Source organism: Xenopus tropicalis, chromosome 3 (genome assembly GCF_000004195.4).
Source record: "Xenopus tropicalis strain Nigerian chromosome 3, UCB_Xtro_10.0, whole genome shotgun sequence".
In the NCBI taxonomy this organism is placed as follows: domain Eukaryota; kingdom Metazoa; phylum Chordata; class Amphibia; order Anura; family Pipidae; genus Xenopus; species Xenopus tropicalis.
The window spans coordinates 94,400,989-94,418,267 of NC_030679.2; the positions used below are offsets into that span (position 1 = coordinate 94,400,989).

Below are 17,279 nucleotides of genomic sequence, written 5' to 3' on the forward strand. Positions count from 1 at the left end.
AAAGGCTATTATGCAGGAGAATTATCTGTGCACTGGTAATCTAATTATCTGCCATGCAAGGACTAAGCTTGAAGAAGTTCCAGTTTCCCTGTTTAGCTCAAAAAATTACATAGACCTTTTTGTGATTAAACTATTAATATTTTTTCCTTAAAGGACATGTAAACATGTATGTATCAGAGGAAAAATGGCCACCAGGTGAAAGCTGCTATTTGCTTTAGGAAAATGTGATGGTGCTGGCAAACTGAGGGGATATATGCAGTACAAATGATGCCATTTGGGTGGGGGAGATGTGTCCAACTGATATACATTGTAGGCAAATGTAGGCTTTACATGTCCTTTAATAGATGTATAATTAGAGGAATATCAGTTAGCTCTTGGTGAAAGAAGATTTAGAGGTAGAGACCACAAAAGAACAGTGAGACACAAAGGCTTTATTTTTAAGCTAAGTTTGTCTCCAGTATCAAAGATGCTGCAGATTGGTTACAGAATATCAGTAAGGAGTGTAGTGCTGCAGATAAAGCTTGATCATTTACTTGGTAAGTTTGGCTTCAGTGCATAGGCAGTGCAAATGACAGATTGATGCAGATCTAAAGGTGGCCATACATGGGCCAATAAAAGCTGGCAATGGTCTCAGTGGGCAGTTTATCAGCCTATGTATGGGGCCCTCAGACGGGCCTGCCTGACAGATATCTGTCCAAAAACCAACGAGATTTCAATTGGGCAACTTTAAAGATCACTTTGGGATGAGGAGTATATCAGCTAGTTGATACAATCCTCACCCTGATGGCTTGCTTCAATCAGCTTGAAAAGGGAACTAAAATGTTCTGAGAGCTTGCTATGACTATCTTAGTTAGCCAATAAAGGTATCACTTTTATACCAATTTTGTTATTTTTTATTTCAAAAGGGTTACCCTGTAATCATCAATGTGATCCGATCACTGAGGCCAAACTATCAAATCAATCCAGTATTTCTCACCTCGGGTAAGGTAAATTACCCTAAAATTATGCTCTTTCCCACAACCACTGATCGTAGAAAAGATCGTTCCTCAACAGATAACAGATTTAATTTTTACCATCTCAAGACATTGTACTATGGTATTATCTATCTCTGAGATTAAATAAAAATGGCACACTTTGTATTTTGGTTGCAGTTTGCAAATCTATCTGGACAGTCAATGGGTTTAGGAAACCACAAAGACTACAGATTTCTCTGATTTGAAACCATTATTTCTGGCCTCCTGAAAAACATAAAATGGTGGATGTACTGTATGCAGAAAGTACTCCCTGATAACAGGAACTGCTAAAAGAAGGTGTGCTTGCACTGTGTTGGTTCCTGTAACTGATTTCTATCCCTCCAGAGCCCAATGCAGGTCTATCACAGGGAAAGTAGCAGGAAACCTAAGACTTCAAACAGAGGTGATTTTGGCACTGGGAATTAAACACGAAATATTCATACTAGCCTCCACCATTGACTTATTTGGACCCCTTTCAGCCTAAGCGTACTTGGCCTCAAAACCCACGCCCCTGGCTGAATGTACACAACAATTTCTTACGCTCCTGTGCGAGGTCTGTGGAACGTATGTGGAGGAAATCCGTACACAAGGCTGCATCCTGGATTTCTACCTCTCTAACCGTTCATTCACTGTCTCCTATGCTAACAAAACCTCATCTCCAGTTCCTCTTAATGTGGGGGTACCCCATGGCTCTGTACTTGGGCTGCTGTTGTTGTTCTCCCTCTACACGCTGTCTTTGGGAGATCTTGTCCATTCATTCGATTTTAAATATCATGTGTATGCTAATATCCAAATTTTTTTTTTGACCCCTTCATTAACAGTTGAAACTGAGACTCAAATCTCTAACTGCCAACTAGCTATCTCCAATTGGATAAACCAACGCCACCTCAAACTGAACCTAACAAAAACTTAACTAATGATCTTTCTGCCTAAGCCTTGTCCTACCCCCCCCCTTACTATCTCTATTGAAGGCACCCTCATCAACCGTGTCAATTTAGCACGTTGTTTGGGGGTGATCTTTGACTCCCGTCTCTCCTTCTTTGACCATATTAACACCACTGTCAAAACCTGTCACTTTTTCTTACGGAATATTGGCAAAATACGTCCCTTTCTTGGTACTGCCACAACTAGGCTGCTCATGCATGCTCTCATCCTATCCCGACTTGACTACTGTAGCGTGCTACTAACCGGCTTCCCTAACTCCCATCTTTCCCCCCCCCAACAGTCTTAAATACTGCTGCCAGAATTCTCCTCTCATACAGGAGAGTTCCCCCTGCTAAAGTCCTTACCGCGGCTTCCTATTAAACAAAGAATATCTTACAAACTCCTTCTCCCACTACTACTCCTGTTTCCCGCCTTAAACCTTTCTGCCCCTTACACTTGGAATCCCCTCCGTGATTTCCTTCGGAGAGAATCCTCCCTCAGTCTTTTTAAAACTAAGCTTAAAGACTACCTTTTGAAACACTCACCCAGCACCTAATCTGGGAACCAGCACTTATATTGTAGTGTCACCCACTGTGACCTACAGGACTTATATTTGCCTATTTGTGTCTGTAAGATACCCTCCCATATAAACTGTAAGCTCTACGGGGCAGGGACCTCCATCCTCTTGTGTCTTTGACCCTTAACTTGTTGCAACTGTATTTAACTGTATTTATTGTTATACTTTATATTTATCTATTATCTTAATGACCCCGTTTGTATTAATGTATTTTACTGTACAGCACTGCGTACATAAGTAGCACTTTATAAATAAAGATATACATACATTAAAAAAAAAAAAAGCCTTTAAAGCATTTTTTTTTTGTTTCCCAAAAATGAATTACATTTAAACTGAAGTGCAGAAACAATTTGCATTGGCTCTTGGCTGTTCAGGGATTACAAAAAGCCCCATTATCTGGAAAACAAACCCAATACCTCAACAGAGCAACATTATCATTTAACTGAAACATAACTTTATATGCAGTACAAATACAAAGGTGGGATAATCCATTTTACTTTACACCGTATTTACAGACTGTTCTATGCTAGTATTAAGTACTTTGACACGCAGGCACACGGAACGTTATCCTTCACTGCAGAAGAACCTTTCTTACTATCGAATATTCTCCTCCATTTGATTTCTTGTTCTCTCTTTTATAGTAATCCCTGTGCATGAATTGCCATGCACACATTACACGCACCTGAAAAACGTACAAAACAAAAGACGTCCCGAATGATGCTTTTGGAACTGTTGCACACAGGGACGAAAGAAGGAAAAATAAGAGGCGTGTATTTCTTAAAACCACAAGAAAAATGTAAGCTTTGCCACAAAAACAAATGAAAAAACCCAAGCTAAACAAATATAATTTACATCTTTATATAGGCATATACTCAAAGTAAAGAGGTGATCAGGACAACCCTCCCACCACTCCCCTTTTAAAAGTTTATATCATATGCAATCAGCTCTGTTTACAACAAGCAATACAAAAAAGAACTTTATTGGAAAACTTCCAGAAAGGGTTAAATACAATTTTTTGTCTGTTTTGAATTTTCAGCGAAAATCCTTTCATACGTCTCCAGGAGAACAGAGTGCAACTAGCAGAAAACAAACACAATTAAAAAAAAAACAAAAAAAAAACAAAAAAAACACTTTGACAGACCGCATAAGTGTCTTGCATATTTATGATGTAATCTGAAGATCTGACATCAGCCCCCTTCCTACTGAGAATGCAGACTGAAATATTTAAAAATAGGGGTTAAACCCAAACCAATTTTTTCTGGGATTGTTATTTCTTTAGGGGATAGCATAAGTCACATGAATAATTATGGCAAACAATTTCCAGCTGCTCGAGGTGGTCTTCTATGAATCTTCCACTGCAGGAGTTTGGTTCTTAATGCAAGGTTATTCTTTAGGAGTGAATAAACATTATTTTACCATATGCAGCAGAGAAATGGTTATGGTACTCAACAATACACTTGTTTGCGAAACTGAACAAATCTTCGGATATCTCTTTTGTACTCAGGAAAACAGGATAACGGGAATTTCGAGACAGCTAGTTTTTAGGGATTCTAAAAGACCACTTTCACACTGCCATCCAGCAATTTGCTGCACAGTTTTCTGAAAAGTCTCACAAATGTGCAGATGTCAAAGAAGCAAAACCACCACAGTCATTAAAATCTATACAGCAGAAAAGCTTAAGCAATATGCTAACAGATACTTGTGCATTTGCCCATGGCATATGGTCTTTAAGGGCTTTCCCATGGAATGAAAAGTGCAGCCCCTGAAAAATGGAGTACAATGTGACAGTGCCCTGAGGATATGATTTATTTTGAATATTGTTATATCCTACTTTCTTTCAGGATAGTGTTGCTATGATACACACACCGTGGCTTTACTGATGTTTTTAAAATACAGTTTCCGACATACAGTCACTGTGCTGAGAGCAGTTGCAGAGTTCTCCTCAGTTGGGTAGGATGAAAAACTAACAAAGTGGACAATATATAACGTACAAGGTGCCTTAAAGCCAGTCATAACCTGACCTGCTGTAACGGAAAATATTTACAGAAGCTAGAAGGACTACAGGTCACAGTTAAATCTAGTGCAGTCCAATACTACAACTCCATGTATTTGCAGAAGCGTGCATTCCTTCTGCTTCTGTACAAATAGTTCTATTACATTTGCAGTATAATGAATGCCTGGAGTAGAACCTGGCTAAAAGGCCCTGGGGAGAACAATGAACTAAATAGCCAGAAAGACTAGTGATACATTGGGCAGCAACACCACTAGATGAGTCTCCTAAGCAACAGCAGCATATCACAATGAATAAAGGCTGCAAAACACACTTCAATCACCATCTCCAAACAATGCAGTTTCAAATCACAATAACTATGAGATCAGGTGACTGCCATGCTATGAGAACATTATGTATGGAGAAAAACACCTATATAGTTCTCTAAATTAGAGTGTGGGGTGTATGTTCCTTTAGAGAACAAAAGCTCATGTAAGGAAAACACTAAATATACCCATCATTTATAGGCCCATCTGAGACACATGCCTGCAGAATAGTAAGCTATAGGGCATTCCACGATGGGTCACCTACATCTGAAGAAAAAGGTGGTGTTCTCCTTCATTTCAAATATCACATCTAGGCATGTCTTCATACATATATATTTAAATGTTACGTGTAAAAAAAAAATAAAAATGAAACTGCTGGACAGAAAAATAGTGCAGTTTTGCTGCAGTTACTCTTGGTTCATTTATGTATAGGGGCGATTTCCTGATTGCACAATTTTGGCACTAGGCAACTAAACTCCTGCAGTTATGAATCTTGGTGTTAAATCATTATCAATGTAAACAGCAGCTTTTCAACTAAACAAAACAAAGATTGTAAAGCAGCTGGGCCTGCAATGCATATACAGTTGTGTGCATTTATATCAATATATACACACAGACTTCCAGGGGTGTGCATGTGTGTGTGTGTATATACATATATATACACATACATACATATAGATAGATAGAAAAATATATATACACACTGTTATATACCTATAACATACATATGTCAGATGTATTATATGCATTTCAGACCCTGCATAGGGTGAACAGTTAGTGGTTTATTAGATCTAAAATGCAAGTTTACGTATCTTTCCATTTTTTAATATTAGTGTTTTATAAAAATGATGCATCAGGGTGTATTTACATTATACACAGCCATGGGCTTTTTACAGGAGTCCCACATGATGACATCACAGTTGTGATGTGTCTTCTGCTTTATCAATTATTCTGTTCCCCACAAAGAAACTGGGGCTGGGAAGGAGATGTAGCAGAAGCAATATAGATTAAAATTTTTCTTTAAGAGCTCTCTGGTTAAAAGAATTAACAACTGTTCAACAACGACCAAGCATATACTGGAAATTTGTTGGTGAGGGATTTTGTTGACCCCTGTACTCCCAGAGTCTCTGCAGCAACACCTTTAAATACATAGGAACACATGACAACAACATTTCTGAACATCTGCGCTGTGGATAATTTTTGTGCCATGGAACGCGGGAATTCCTCTTCTTGAGCTCACCTTGATTTGTTTTAAGGCTCTTGGGTTTTCGGGCTCCATGTGTAAGCCAGAGCCAAAAACTCACTCCAACAGAGACTTAGCATGGTAGACAAAATAAAGGAGCACATGGGAACACACAAAACAAATGTCCCTGGTTCTTCACTTTCATACAACTGACAAATATAAAAACAATTTACCTTATTAAGTTCACATGTCCACCCCACTTAACAGTCAGGAAAGTTTAGAAGATGTGAACCCCACCTTCACTATAAGATCATACAGGGAAAAATGTTCACAGGCTGAATGGTGGAGTGTATTAATAAGCATAAAACTATTTATTTTTCTTGAAAGTGAAAGGGTGGAACAAAATTTAAACAGAAGTTTGTAACCAAAGGACACAAGCTCCGGGCCCATAGCGTGCCATTTCAAGATTAATATGCTGAATACTGCATACGCAGAAAATCTCCTGGGCACACTCTGGCACACTTTCCATGTAGACCCCCTTATTGCTGGAGGCAAACTTGAATAAATACAGACCAGGTCCCTTGAAGGTAGATGCTGTTAAGAGCTAAGATGGTGGGACTGAGTTGGATTTGGGTGTCTGGAATCAGAGCAGGAAACTCAAGGCTTCTTCAGAAAACTCTAGCCACAGAGAGTCTCCAACACCATTTAACTGATGCACAGATAATTGTTCCCACGATGTCCTGTGATCCGGTCACATGACTTGGTGTAGACAGGGAATTGGTGTCAACTCCTGCTGGAGAAAGGGTAATAATCATAAAAAGATCTTTACTGAAATTATGAAGACTATAACAGTTTATTATGCAAATTGCTGTCTCCTTATAATTATGAACAATAAACATATTATATATAATATTTATAATATATAAATATATATCATAATTGTTTCTAAAATTCATATTTAAAATTTACTGTTATTCTGTTCATTTGCACTATGCTCAGCTATCTGTCAACCACTTTTATTCTGCAGGCTGTAAATACAGAAACAAGAGTAGCAACTTTCATGCCTTAAGCTGGTCATACAAGTCCAAATTGATTAAGTAATTTTACTAATTTCTACCCTGTAATACAAATGTAATAGTATTTATGTAATCCCCTATCTTGTCGGATCAATCACTTGAACCATATGTCAGACTGACCATCCCAATGTATGATCTCAAAGTATTAATTTGGTAAATGCCTTAAACGGTTAGGTGTTGTAATGCTCTGTTCTAAGGATATTTTGATTCTCAGACATAGGGGCACATTTACTAAATTCGACTAAACTCACTTCCAGGAATTTGTGACATTTACACAAGTTTTGACAGTACAGCAATGGAAGAAAAAGAATTCCTGGTAGCCAGTGGCCTACTTACCATTCTCACCTCCTGGGGGGTGGATATAGTGAAGGGGTTGAGCCCTGCTGACTGGCCACAATGGCTGTAGAAGACAGGCCTGCACAAAGTAAATGGAGTATAACATTTAAAAAAAGCAATCATGAATCATGTAGGCAGAAAGCAGGCATGTATGGGCCCCTTTAATCCCTTTCTCCTTCCTATGATCTGGCATAGAGCATAGAGCTGGGCGGTATGACCAAAAATTTATATCACAGTATTTTTCAAAATTATATCGGTGTCACGGTATTTGACGGTATTTTTTTTTTTCTATGCATGATTAGGTGTTAACCCCATTTCCTAATAAATTAGAGAATAATTACTGCAGTATTGAAAATCAGAGTCAGGCAAGCGAAGGATCGGCAGCAGAAAGTCGTAAGGTAAATCAGGCAGGCTTAGTTTCCCAGGCAAGGCCGCAGACAACATAGCACAGGAGGGGGCGTTTGATAGCTTTAAATACCCCCCACGCATGCGCAGAACCGGTGCGGTCAGCGCGTCGCGGACGTGCACGCTTTGACATGTACGTGCGCTTTGACACACGTGCACCTGGATGCGCGTGCGCAACGTCCCACGGACAACGGGACGCGCGCGAGACTGGGCCGCACGGGTGAGTACCCCGACACCCCGGTATTGCGGTATCTGAAAAATGAATATAGTTTTAAAAAAAACACCGGTATTCGGTATTAAACGGTATATCGCCCAGCCCTAATAGAGCAGATATTTATACTCAGCAATGGAGGAAGCAGACCCTGTGGTCCGGGCCCTCCTGTATACTGGAACCCCCTGTGACCCTCTTTACCAAAAAGCCACTTCAAATTAGGTGTCAAATATCCAATTCTTACCAGGTCCATAGGTTACTGGATACTGGGCAGGCAGCAGAGAATAGCCTAGGTGATGGTGGTGGTGATGCGTGGACATTAAACGCTGGGAAGGAGAAGTGCGAGGCCTTTCTGAACTTCTGTCGCCTCCTCTGTCTGGAGCACCCATGCTACTGCATCCACCCACTGAACCGGCAGTGCTCCCAGGTACATTGCAGCCACTTCGATCTCGATCCTGGGGAGATTTGTCTGTTATCTAAATACGAAGGAAAGGAGAGAACAGCGCAATAAGTTAAAAAGTAATTTCACTTGCATATAATGGACACCTGTTGCTATTTTTAATGCGTTGGCTACAACATTTTCTTTTGTACTTCTGCTGTATGTAACTAATGGGCCTTTTCTCTCAGAAGTGTTAGGTTTGTCTGTAAATATATCCTCTAAATTAAAATGGCTCAGCAACTGGAGGCCTGCAGGCAAGGTAAGACCCTCCAAAAGATGTTTTATGCCCTTAGGCCCCCAGTCATCTGAACCAAGGGCTTCACTGAGCAGCACTCATCTATATACATTTTTCCTTGAGTCCTTTATTATGCGGAGGACCTGTACTCACCGTAGGAGATTTGCTTTTGTAATGGCTTGCATGTTGCTGCAAAATATCCAAGGCTTTGGACTCTGAGGTGGGTTTGCAACTGACACTTGGGCTCGCTCTGGACTTATCGGATTCTTCACTGCTGCTAACTTTGTTTCCATAAGGAGAAAAAGAATAACTTGGGGGGAGATATGATCCTGAAATGAGAAAACCAGAAAGTGAAGGAAAGTCCAAAAAAGAATCTAAACATGAGGTGCCTGGCAGATAGACAGTAATGTGGACTTTTCCAACAGAGAAATGCGATTTCCAAATATTGTTATGTTCATATGTTAGAGAAAAAAACTTTACATGGGGTGTATCTTCTCACATAACTAGTTCCTTATTACAACAATATAAAAAAATTTATATTATAAGGATAAATAGAGATAATATCTGCATTCCTGGACTTTAACCATGTATAGAAATGTACACAAGCCAGTATTCAATGTGGTGTGGATCAGCATAGTTAAAAGGTGTTACATAATAACAACAGTAAAAGGCTACAAAGCCAGTGTGTAATATAAATGTTTTTGAATCTAAAGTACAATAAAAGCGCCAGCCTAAATTAACCTTTTATTTGTACCTGGGTAGTTTTGCATCATGACAGCAGGCATGCCACGGTAGCTTGGATGGCTGGGGTCGTATGCTTGACTGTAGGTATAGCTGTGCATGTAGGGGATGTACGACTGATGCTGTGTGAGGGGCGACGAAACTGGAACATGGGTGCTTGTTCGCGGGTCCTTAGGCAGCCCTCTGGGGTCCTCTGTGACTGGTGGTCCCTTGACATCCACACTCACCCCCTCTTTGCTATCTTCTTTAGAGGAGGCCTCTTTGCTCCGGGCCCGCTCCTCTTTGACCTTCCGTTCCCTCTCCTCCTTCCACCGTTCGTCCTCAGATTTTAAGGGGTCTGAGTACTTGGGATAGACATATGTCCATAGTCGAGAGTCTGCCTCCTGCTAGATATAAAAAGAGCAACAGCAAAGTGAGTTCTGCCATTTAACACTAGAGGACTGTCATTATATGTATAACATACTTCTACACAGGATGATGTTTCTAAGGTGTTGTACATGCACTGTTGCTAGTTTTCTTGAGCTAATTGGTTATAACCTTCTGCACATCACTGCAACTATGCTTGTACATATTAAACCATTTTGTTTACTATAATTACACATACAACTTTTAGGCGGTCACACCACTGATTAGGCTAAATCCTATTTGTTCCCTTTATCCTCCATTGTAACTAGAAGATACCAATTCCAAAAAACTACCTTTACTTCTTATGGGTTTAACTCTGGCTGCTATCACATGCATTAAATTCAAATCTGTTGCAATTAAAATTTAATTTTAAAAAATATTTTTGCGATTAATAACCAAATGTGCTAACAAAGCTGCACTATGCCAACTAAAGTGGAAGTTCACCGTCATATTAACTTATAGTATGTAATAACGAATAATCTGGTTACAGGTTTAGTTATAACGAGAAATCTGGTTACAGGTTTGGTTAGTCCTAATCAAGCCTTCATTATATTTGTCAACATCCCTCAAGAAAGGCACGTTTGCTGAAAAAAAAGACTTTGCAGATGGATTACCAAGATGGGGCAACTTTAGGAAAGCAATTACCAGAAAGAGACATATTTATAAAAGTGTGTGCAGGTATCAGACCCCTTATATGGAATCCTATTATCCAGAAAGTTCTGAATTTTGGAAAGGCCGTTGCCAAAACAATCCTTAATTACTGTTTCTATAATTGTTTTTAGCAGACTTAAAGGACATGTAAATACCCCACACACAAAAATGTAATCAGCCTCTGAGAAATCTTTCAATACCTGCCACACTGGTTGTCCAGAGGTTAATAGTAAGGCTGCAGTGTCTCATTTATCCCTTAGATTTCCTTCTCCTCCTCTAACCCACTCGGCCCCCTCCCTCAGGAATTTGCTTTGGTTGTTGGCTTGTGGGCATGCTCAGTTGTTCTAAGCTCAGATTACTAAACATGCCCCCCAGTCTAGCAGCCAGTGAAGAGATGATATTGCTGGTTCCCATAGAAACTCAGCTCTAGCTGTCTGCTTCAATTTTTTTCTCCTAACCTCCTCTCCTGAGCTCAGCTCAAACAAAGCAGAACTTTTATCAAAGACAGTTGTGCCTGTGTGAGCCTGTATTCTTGATGAAATGTATGCTGAATAAGGGTCTGTGTGTGTATGCAGATTTAAAAGTATCTGATTATATATCAGAGGGAAAATGGCCACCAGGTGAAAGCTGCTATTTGCTTTAGGAAAATGTGATGGTGCTGGCAAGCGGAGGGGATATATGCAGTACAAATGATGCCATTTGGGTGGGGGAGATGTGCCCAACTGATATACATTGTAGGTAAATGTAGGCTTTACATGTCCTTTAAGGTAGGAGATCACAATTACGGAAAGACCCCTTATCTGGGAAAGCCCAGGTCCCAAGCATTCCGGATAATGGGTCCCATACCTGTATAATACATTTCATGTTGAAATAAAAGAATAACTTATGCCATGGTATAATCTTATGAAAACATGTAACTGGGTGGAAAATTTTGATGTCAAAAAAGGGGGTTTGTTTTCATGAATGTGCAACAACAGAATAGCAAAAGCTTGATTTACAACACAGGGATTGGATGGGTGAAGTTTGAACTTCCCCTCCAGCCCAGCCCATCCCATCCCCTGGGTTTATTTCCAGTGGTGTCCCGCCAGCCCAGTCCAACACAGAATACACACTTGATAAAGGGCACAATAGGGGCCTGAAACATGTTGCGTATGGCATAAAAATAAAAGCACTTTTTTGCAGCAATTCTGCACTCGCGCTCCCCCCTACATATATTTTTTGGCTGAGAGTGCGGCTCTATCGCTGGGGGTTTGATGCATAAGGGCTGAAAGGCTGGGCGCAGAGGACCTATCTAGTCCAACACTGCATACTGGATACTCACCCATATAGCAATGTCAAATTGTTCATAGTTCCCACCTAGGCAGAACAGGAGATGATGCTGCTGTTGCACATTCATGAAGTCAAATATATAAATGTAAATTGAAAATGTGCTGAATGGAGCAGTCTGAGCAAATTTACATTATATTAGTGGTGTAAATAATGGTATAATTTTAGGAGTTAACTTGGTGTAATATAACTACGCACCTGCAAATGTTATGAACAAGAACTGAACTTTAGAACTATGCCATTTATTTAAGACCAACTTTGAAATCATTTTTTGACACAAAATATTTTACATGGTTATAAATATGACTGTTGGCCTTAGATTTGAGCTTCTCAGGCTATACTGAGTTTTGATTATTACTGTAAAGGAAAAGGAAAGGCTAAGTAACTTGGGGGTGCCAAAATGTTAGGCACCCCTAAATGACTTTAATAGCTTACTTTTTACCCCGGGCTGGTGCCCCTGTTAGGAGAAAACCTCACCAGCCCAGGGTATAAGCAGTGAGCGTTTCCTTCTGTTGTCACAATCCCTGGGCTGGCGCTTGTACATTAGAGTGAAAAGCAGAGTTTTTCATTCTACTTAGCATGTACAAGCGCGTGAAGAACGAAGCAGGAAGAGGAGGCCACGCTCGCAGGTACCCCGGGCTGGTGTGGTTTTCTCCTAACAGGGGCACCAGCCCAGGGTAAAAGGTAAGCGATTAAAGTCACTTGGGGGTGCCTAACATTTTGGCACCCCCAAGTGACTTAGCCTTTCCCTCTTCTTTAATATTGCCACAGGCCTTTCCTTCTTGATGGCAATCAAAAGCAACCTGGTGTGATCTCCAGCATTTAGACTGCTATTGCTAAATGGCAGCAGTCAAAACAAATTTTTTTTAATTGGAATGACAAACTACTGTAATTCAGGCATATTTAGAAAAACGTTTGCTGTTAAAAAGAAAAAAAAAACACTACACAGAGTTTTCCTAGGTAAATTAAAAGTTTTCTATCAGGAATGCCCTAAAGTGAAATGGGACACGAAAAAGCAAAGGTACTTGGCAACCAGCATGTAGATCGGTGAAAAACTTGGCAGAACATGGGTTATTGCTTCCCAAGTGTGCTCAGATATATGTAACACAGAAACAGTCTCACTTGACAATATAACCTGACTCACACACAATCTTTTTTTTCCCCCACCTTATCAGACCTCTTCCTTTTTCATCTATTATTTTCTGCTTGTAAGGGGATGCTCATCTTTGTATTAACTTTCAGTATGATGTAGAGAGTGATATTCAGAGACAATCTGCAATTTCAGTAGCTATCTGGTTGCTAGGGTCCAAATTTCCCTAGCAACAAAGCAGTGGTGTAATTAAGTCTGTAATATGAATAGGAGAGGCCTGAGCAGAAAGTAATTCAACTGTAGCCTCAAAGAACAAAAGTTGTTGCTGTTGGGAGTGACCCTCATTTGAAAGCAAAGAGTCAGAAGAAGGCGGCAAATATTTTTTAAAAACTATTGAAAAAAAAAATACATCGAAATAAAATTAATTATTGCGAAACATACTTAGGGGCTGATTTACTAACCCACGAATCCGACCCGAATAGGAAAAGTTCCTACTTGAAAACGAACATTTTGCGACTTTTTCGTATTTTTTGCGATTTTTTTCGGCGTCTTTACGAATTTTTCGTTACCAATACGATTTTTGCGTAAAAACGCGAGTTTTTCGTAGCCATTACGAAAGTTGCGTAAAATCTGGCGATTTTTCCGTAACGTTAAAACTTACGCGAAACTTCGCACCTTTTAAGTTTTAACGCTACCAAAAAGGCGCAACTTTTCGCGTAAGTTTTAACGCTACGAAAAATCGGGCGATTTTACGCAACTTTCGTAATGGCTACGAAAAACTCGCGTTTTTACGCAAAAATCGTATTGGTAACGAAAAATTCGTAAAGACGCCGAAAAAAATCGCAAAATACCGATCATTACGAAAAAACCGCAATCGGACTCATTTCGACCCGTTCGTGGGTTAGTAAATGTGCCCCTAAAAGTTAAATTAGAGGTGAACCACCCCCTTTCAATCATCTCTGACCGTTTTCCACTTCACCTTGTCTTCAAAAGGCCAGTAATACAGGTGTAGGACAGAAAGCTTTTAGTGTGGCAGTCTTAGCACCCCAAAGATTGGGGGACTTGTGCTAGTCCCAAGTGTGAAACCCATACAAAAACAAGGGGTTATGTAATAAAATACACTAAGTTTGCGTAGTAGCAGTAACCCATAGCAACCAATCAGAAGGAAGCATTTCTGGGTTGCTATGGGTTACAGTTCCCGGTCTAACTTAGTGGTTTTTATTACAAATGGGGTTCTATAAGCAATTATGGGGAAACAATTCAAAAAGATTACGCTTAAGCAGATACAATACAAGTGGCCAAACAGATATATGGCTCCTTTTCTACTAATCTGACTGATGAAAAATTTCCATCAAGCAGATAATCCTCAATACACAGAATAGCAGGATTATCAGTCAAAATGACTTTTTTATACAGGAACAAATCTGTGTATAGCCATTTTAAGATTTGCGACTAGAAGCCCTGTACTTATTGTACAGCGCTGCGGAATATGTTGGCGCTTTATAAATAAATGTTAATGTAATGTAATGTAATATACAGGATCCATGTTAAAACACAGATGTATGTTGTCATTTTAACTGCATGACTTACTTACATTAGCCTTTGACAACCCAATTTGTATTTCTTTGCATCTGATTCTTAAACAATGTACATGTTTTACTGTTTTGTCAAAGTTCTACTGCAAAGGAAAGACAAAAAATGCAACACAAGATGGTTGAATAACTTTGCCATTTACCTGTCTATACCACAGGGCAGGATCAAGACCAGCTTGCCGATTACATTCTCCAATAGATTTAGCTTCAGTTGTTTCTTTCCCTGCATGCTGACCACCTTCTGACACTTTTGCCTTTAACCCCTCTCCTTGCTGCAAGGGCAACTTTACAGAGTCCTCTGGCTTGGGGATGATCACTGACTTTCCAGAGTCTGAACTAGTCCCCAGTTCCTTGGCCTTGCTGGTCCCAGATTTCCCAAGGTCAGTAAGGCTTGGGGCCTTTGTTAGTGTTGGGGGCACAGACTTATGCTTCCATTCATCTTTAATTGAGGTCTCTCTTTCCCTTACTGCAATTTCTGCTTTTTTCTCATTACTGCGTTGCTGTTCTAGACTCTGCCTTTGTTTCTGTTGCTCTTCATAATGCTGGCGATATGCTGGATTAGTACTAAGCATGTGTGCATGGTACCCTTGGTCACTGTAGCCATAAGGAGGCACGTAGGCATACTGGTTGTAATAGAGAGACTGCATGTACATGTTAGGCCTTTGCTGGATCACGGATGGTTGTTGGCTTGCGCTGTTTAGTTCTGGCTTTTTCTCTTCAGGAGGCTCAGTTTTCATTTTTACTTCTGTAACTTCTAGATCCTCTTCCTTCTTAACCTTGAGGGGTTGACTCTCTGATGTAGCTTGACCAGTGGTATTTATGGCACTAGGACTGGAATGTGCATAGTTAGGAGAGTAATAGGTCTCAAAGCTCTGGTAGTATGGGGAGTCTTTGCTTTGTGGCTGTTGTGCAAAGAGTGTTTTTTTGGCACCCTCTTTTACTATCATATCTGGGTCTTTCACTTTGGTGCCATCTAATTTACCCTCTCCATCATCTCCTGCATCTGATATATCAGAGTATGCAGGACTGTTAGTTTTTGCTGAAGCACCTTCAGCACCATTTTGAGTTACAACATGCAAAGGGGTCATTGGTTGGCCTGGACTTGGATTTTCTATTCTACTTGATGTACTTCCTGAACCTATTGATGGACTTGGAGCATTGTCTGTAAAGCTGTAAATTTTATCAGCCTCAGCTTTAATGCTGGCTAGGCGGCTCTGGTGAGCATCAGAGCCATTAAGGAGGCCGTCTGCTTTGTTTGACGATTCCCCCATGCCTTCTCCATAAGGGCTTTTGCCTTCCTCTGGACGGCCTGACTTCATAGAGGAGCCAGGGCTCTCCTCCTCTCTGCACTCTTTCTTCTTTTTATCCTTTTTTTTCTTATCCCTAGATGGTGTCAGTGCAGGATTGATACCAGAGGGTTCTCCCATAACTGTGGGTTTTGGTTGAATTGGTTTAAGCTGAGGGCTAGCTGGCATAGCTTGCACCACTGTGGTTGTTATACCAGTTGAGGAGCCGGGACTGGAGGCAGTAAAAGTGGTAGCTTGAAAGGTGTACATTGGCTGAGGCACTATAGCTGGTGCAATTGGACGTGCAGATTTCACACTTTTAGAGGCAGGTGGCTTCTCAGTCTTGGTGCTTAAGCCTCCTTTTTTCACTGCATCTTTTTCTGCCAAACGTTTTTCCTGTAGATCAAAGCCATCATTGCTGGTATCATCTGCAGCTAGTGTCCCGTCCTCTGATCCATCATTAGAAAGGGCTCCAGGGTCTGTGTCACCCTCTGCCCCTACTTTCTTTTTACAAGCTGCCTTGCCTCCAAATTTTGCAGATAGTGTTGGACTGTGTGGTTCAGTTATGCGGGCCTTGGGAGTGGCAGAACGTGCAGGAGAGAGAGACCCTTTCTGGGATGCAAAGGCGCCATTGCATCCTCCCATGTCCAAATGAAGATGGGGCTCCTCTCCGCACTCACTATCACCATCAGCTTCTGGTTTACTGTCATCATCAGTGTGTGCATGCGCCTGATGATATTTCAGGCCATTGATGTGCTTGTACTTTTTATTACAATTAGGATGGGGACAGTCAATGAGAATCGGAGATGAACAATTTCGGTCAAGTGTTGCAGGTTCTACCTTGATAGTGCTTAGTGGAACTGTTAATGGCATGGACACAGGTGCAGAAGAGGAACCCATTGAATTGGTACGTGCACGTTTGCTTCCTTTAGAATCTTCTGAACTGGAGGTAAGTTCCATGTCAGAAGGGGGTTTACTTTTGCGCTTACTGGCAGAAGACGGACTAGCTTTGATGTCATCACTGGCACCACATGGAGGAGGGCGGTGTTCACCTGAGTTCTGGCTACCCCTCCTCCCTTTGCTGTTTGTCCCAGCACGTGTCTTACTGCTGCTACTACTGCTACTACTAGCTCCTTTACTGTCTGGCACAGTTGCTGTTTCTGTGATCGGCACACTGCTGCTGGGGCGCATTCGTTTGCCCCTCCCCCGTCCGTTCCGCATCTCCAAGTCACTGGTGGGAGAGTCGCAGAATCTGGAGGGGGAAGGGAACAGAAACATTTTGTAAGTTTCTCTGTTTTAAACAGTTACCACACAAAGGTTACACATTAAATTTCTTTATCAACTCCACACCAAAAGGAATATTTACTATTTATGTCTTTCAAAGTTAAAGTAATATTAGCATGCATATTAACAATTTACCCAAATATTATATCTGGGGCAGTACTGTTAATTTACTGTGTTCATATGAGCTTA

General features: G+C 40.6%; 1 protein-coding gene across 6 annotated transcripts in view; it reads right to left on the bottom strand.

The window, feature by feature from the left end:
* Nucleotides 1–3,470: 3,470 nt before the first annotated feature.
* Nucleotides 3,471–17,279, bottom strand: part of znf609 (zinc finger protein 609) — a 44,254-nt gene continuing 30,445 nt past the window's right edge. For 2 of the 6 annotated variants that reach the window (XM_031897964.1, XM_031897965.1), the window contains exons 5-10: nt 14,664–17,058; nt 9,470–9,842; nt 8,869–9,044; nt 8,286–8,517; nt 7,426–7,504; nt 3,471–6,806 (exon numbers count right to left, since the gene is read on the bottom strand). In XM_031897964.1, the coding sequence (XP_031753824.1) occupies nt 7,431–7,504; nt 8,286–8,517; nt 8,869–9,044; nt 9,470–9,842; nt 14,664–17,058 (3,250 nt within the window). In that variant the 3' untranslated portion in view covers nt 3,471–6,806; nt 7,426–7,430. The remainder of the gene's footprint in view (nt 6,807–7,425; nt 7,505–8,285; nt 8,518–8,868; nt 9,045–9,469; nt 9,843–14,663; nt 17,059–17,279) is intronic. The other 4 variants (XM_031897968.1, XM_031897967.1, XM_031897966.1 and 1 more) reach the window with 4 other exon arrangements.